Source organism: Orycteropus afer, unplaced genomic scaffold (assembly GCF_000298275.1).
Source record: "Orycteropus afer afer isolate SDZICR_OR568_19922 unplaced genomic scaffold, OryAfe1.0 scaffold00013, whole genome shotgun sequence".
NCBI classification, from domain to species: Eukaryota; Metazoa; Chordata; class Mammalia; order Tubulidentata; family Orycteropodidae; genus Orycteropus; species Orycteropus afer.
This window is the reverse complement of record NW_006921600.1, coordinates 13253566-13258881: the sequence shown is the minus strand read 5'-3', so window position 1 is coordinate 13258881 and position 5316 is coordinate 13253566. Positions and strand designations below refer to the sequence as shown.

Below are 5316 nucleotides of genomic sequence, written 5' to 3'. Positions count from 1 at the left end.
GCGGTGTTTTGCAGATTCTACATTATTCTTTAGCGTTGCATAGTATTCCATTGTGTGTATGTACCATAGTTTGGTTATCCATTCCTCAGTTGATGTACATCTAGGTTGTTTCCATGGAACTTTATTTCTTCTACTGGCAGAATAATATTCCATTGTGTGACTACCACATTTTGTTTATCTATTCATCCATTGATGTGCATTTAGACTATTTCCATCTTTTGGGTGTTGTGAATAGTGCTGCAATGAACATGTAGTACAAGTATCTGTTTGAGTCTCTTCTTTCAAGTCTTTTGGGTATAATTTTGAGCAGAATTGCTGGGTCATATGGTATTTATATATTCAGTTTTTTGAGGAACTGCCACACTATTCTCCACAACAAAGCTATTCCATTTTTCAGTCCCACCAGCAGTGGATAAGGGTTCCAGTTTCTCCTCATTCTCACCAGTTATTTGTTTTTGAAAAGAACTTTTTTTGTAAGCTTTAGGCTCCTTCCTTGATTATTCATTTGATATGTGACGTAATAAAAGTTTGCATTCATGGGTTATAAATTCTGCTAGGCATTTATAAGAGTATCTCATAAATGCCCAAACTGAATTCTTCCACACCCACTCTGTTTATCTGTCCTTCATTTTTGTGTTCTTTGTCTTGGTGAATAACGCCAAGTACACTGAGTTACCAAGCCAGAGACCCAGGAGTTACCCTGATTCCTCTTCCTTAAGTCTCCACAATCAACTGTTTACAACTAATTTTGTTTCTAACTTGTTCTTTTAACCACCACTGCTTTATTACTGCTTTAATTAAATTCTTCAACATTTCTCACCTAGGTTGTTAAATTAATTTCCATCCTTTTCTACTACATTCTATTATTATTGGAATGATGTTTCTGAAAGGCAAAGATGGTTATGTTGCTCCCTTGGTTTAAAACTCCTTTAGATTTCTTACAATCTTGAGGCAAAATTCAAACCCCTTTTCTGGTCCCAGACTGAGTTGTTGCCCTTGTGTTAGGTCCTTGCTGTCTTCCTAAATGCTATACTGCCTGGAATGTATTCCCTACTGCCAACATTGTCTGCCTGCTTAATCTTTGCTAATCCTTTAAAACTCAATTGAGGTGTCATCTCTGGAAAGCTTTCCCTAATCTTCATTACCACCTGCTCACCAACACATACACAAATGCATTTATTCTCTTGTTCTCTTTCTTCTCTGCACATGTAAGTGCTCAGTGCTTTGGCATTTACCATATTCATCTACCCACTTGTCTGAAATCCTGGATGACTGAGACTTTATATTTTATCTCCACATGTCTATCTAACATGACCAACCAACTAACCACCCTTAAACTATCCTAGATTTATAGATTTTAGTTATGTTTTTAAGATGTCTGGTTAAAAATAAAAAAATCACAGATCACTTTATAAATATTTGATGCCCATACTGAAAAAAAGAAAAACAAGGTAAACAACAACAATGAAAAAATCCCAATTCTTAATATTCTAAGTGGATACTAACAATATTGATAGTAGAAAATTGGTATGGTTCAAATTTATGTTCTACCTCTTATATTTTGTGACCTTGGAAATTTCTTAAGTTCTCTGTGTCCTACAATTCCTACTTATAAAATGGTTGTAATAGAAATAGTCAGTTGTGCTATGATGCTTATTTTGAAAATACTGATTTCTTCCAGCACAGTTGATATACTAGGGACCAGTTTAAGCATAATGTGAATTTAGTGTTTGTGTGTGATTTTGTCAGTGAAAAACTACACCCAGCTGAGCACTTAAAAACATCTGCCAGCTACCTCAGTTCTACACACATCCACATCTGGTGTTGAAACTTTTCGTCTGGATTTCAAATAACCCTTCTTGTACCATTTTATAATAACCCACAAGCTGCAGCCATTTCTATGCCCACTTTCACAAGCAAACGGAAGGTCGTTTTCAAGATAAAGTCATTTTTATTGTAGTGTTTATGAATTGATCATGTGTAAAAGTATGCTGCCATTTCTATTAGATTCTTATCTTTTTATGTATCATTGACAAAATGTTGGGGGTGTCATGCCTCCTTTGTTGTGGAATTTTGCATAGGATAGTGACTTTCAAAGAACGCATATGCTGTGTTATAGTTTAATTAGTTTTACCTACTTTATAAGGTTGTTATAGGGATTAAGTAGTTTATTATGTATAAAACACTGAGAGTGATATTTTGCATGTAATAAACAGTATATATTAGCCACCATTATCATTGGTATTATTGGAATAAAGGTATTTTGGTCAAAACATTGTGGTAATGAGACATATTGATGGAATTTAATTTCTGTATATGCCAGCTGTCTTTGGTTATAAGAGACATTGTTAAAAGGTATTCAAGAATTGTGATTTATGGCCTTTGTCTATTAGTCAGTGTGAACATTAGTTGAATAAGTTTGTTAAATATATCTGTCCTCTTGAAATAAAACTTAAGAGGGTTTTGGTTACCCTTTTCATCTATTGAGTACTCAAACATTTATCTAAGTGACTGATCTGATTCACATTTTGGGTGATATTTTTTTTGAAGGTTCAGAATGCTAAGCAAGTAAACAGTGCACTAAAACAGAAAATGGAAGGTGGAATTGAAGAATTCAAACCTCCTGAGGTATGTTATTGAAGACTACGTGAGATTAAGTGGTAAAACCATACATATTCTTTGAGTTATCCAATGTTCAACTATTATTTTTTCACATGTATTATTAATACTTTAAGGTTTCATAATACAGATCATATGCTGTGTTTATTTTGTCATTTAGATAGTTAGTCTTTTGAGACGTGACTAATGATTTTGTACTTAAGATAAATCATTTGTTTCCTGCCCTTAGCAATTCGCATTAAGGAAGATAATCAGGGAAAATAACTATAGGGGTAGACATAGTGCATGTGAAACAAGAAGGTCATCAGTTGAGCAAGCCCTGCCTGTCTGAGTTGGTAACACATCAAGGAAAGGAAGGAAGAAATCACTAGAACAGAAGCTCACCTTAACAATTTGAACAAATTTTTATTTTAAAGTAGTTGTCTTTTTTTGTTCAGATTTCCAATTAGGATTTCAGTATGTAGACTGATAGCCATATCTGAAAACAAGATATTGATTGACCATTTTCTCAAGTCTTTAACTTACATTTCAGGTGAAATTTAAATACTTTTTTAATATTTGTGATATCATAATGTTTTTCTCTTTTTCAGTCTTCATAGCCTGGCGATGCCTTTCTGAATATGCAATAATCAAATAATCTTATTTGGTCCTAATGGGACTTTTTTCTGCTCCCAAATCACAGGTTGACTGAAATAACTACAAATGAAAAATATATAAATGGCTAGAGGAAAGCAGAAGAAATATGCTTCAGAAATAATGCACCATATGCATTTTTAATCACTAAAATCTTTAAGGAAGGAAAAATCATATGAAGAAAGTTGTTTTTGTTTAGAATAATCTCTTTCAAGGAGGTTAAGTAATTAAAATGAAAAATACATAGACTAATATAATAAACCTACAGATAAACTGACATTCTAGTAACATTTTCTTAAGGACAGTGTAATACAAAAGGTACTTTATGTTATATTATTGCAACCAAAGTATTTTAATGTTTTTACTTGAAAGATGCGTAAAGCAAAACACTTTAAATGCCTGTAATTGCATAATTTTAAAATTAAATAAAATGCATATAGCAGAAAAACATGAGAATACTATGAAGAGATTTATGCAAATAACGGAAACAAAATGGAGAAATTCCTAGGAAAACATTGTCTAACCAGAATTGTTTCAAAAAGAAAGAAAACCTGAATAATTTATAATCATTAAACAAATTGAAGGAATAATTAGTATCTTTCTCATAAGAAACGCCAAGCCCAGACAGTTTATTGGAAAAGACTACCAAATGTTCAAGGAAAGAATAATTCTAACCTTAAAACAAATTTTCCCACAACTACAGGACAGCCTCACTCTTGAACATTATATAAACTAAGATATGAAAGTATAATATCACTGTATAACCTTTCCATATACTACTTCATTTTAGCCTCACATAATCCAGAGAAGGAGGTAGAGCAGATACTATTATTTTACATTAGAAAATGGAGACTCAAAGAGGGTAACTGACTTAGTCAAGGTCACATGCCTAGTAAATGGTCAGCTCTGGCTGGATTATAGACTTTGAGAGTCCTGGTTGGAACCTAGGTTAGTGTATGTCATGCTGCCTCCTGTTTTGGGATGTTTTCATATTATAGCACAATTGTATGTTAGAATCTTACATTTTAATGCAGTTATTGGGTTAGAAGTTATCAAATACTTATTGCATGTTTTGATTTATTGTAAAAATAATGATCAAAATGAAACAGTCACAATCTTAACACTCTACCATCCATATATTGAAGTTCAGATATTACTTTGAGATTGATTTATTGAACTCATATGTCTTGAAAAATGTGTATATGTTTCATAATCTAGAAAATGCCCAAAACACTGACCCTTGGTTAGCAGTCAAATGCTTTAACCACTGCTCCACCAGAGCTCCTAGAAAATGCTCAGATTATATTTATATTTATCATATTATTCCTGTTGCTTTGTGAGGGAAAGGGGCAATATGAATAGACAGATTTCAGAATACTAGGTTAACAGTCACAGTATAGACACTGAAAAAATCAGTCTACCTTTAGGTTAGAACATACCTAGTCAATGTATATTATTAACATTTGGGATAATTACATAGACCATAAAATGAAGTAACTGAACTGGAAGTAAACAGTTCCCAAGATGTTAGGAAAGAATAATTCTAATCTTAAACAAATTTTCCCACAAATACAGAACAGCCTCACTCATGAACATTATATAAAGTAAGATATGAAAGTATAATATCACTGTATAACCTTGGTTATATATAATTTGGTTTTGTTTGTTATTTTCATTTAGGAGGAAATATGGCAAAGAAAGCCCATTCACTTCCACAAGTATTTACTGATCATTTATTTCATGTAAGGTGCTGTGGGATGTGTGTGTGGGAAGGCAGGAAACACAATAAAGATGAGGAAGTAGTGGATTTTTCTACCTGCTTAAAAAAAAAATTTCAATTCTAGATCTTATAAGACAGACTGTGATAAGGTTTTATGAGAGGTTTGTGAGTAAAATGCTACAGGAGAACAGAGATGGTCATTCATCTTAGCTAGGATAATCAGGGAAGACTCTTTGAGGGGAATATTCCAGGCACAGGAAGTAACAAACATTGATTGGATGTTGAACAGCATATTCAAAATAGAGATCCAGGGGGGGAAATTAAAAGTTCTTTTAAAAACAGCC

General features: G+C 32.8%; 1 protein-coding gene across 1 annotated transcript in view; it reads left to right on the top strand.

The window, feature by feature from the left end:
* The window catches only part of RCOR3 (REST corepressor 3), a 53555-nt gene that overhangs the window by 33389 nt on the left and 14850 nt on the right, over window positions 1-5316 (top strand). The window contains exon 9 of the mRNA XM_007952908.2: window positions 2551-2628. Within this exon, the coding sequence (XP_007951099.1) occupies window positions 2551-2628 (78 nt within the window). The remainder of the gene's footprint in view (window positions 1-2550; window positions 2629-5316) is intronic.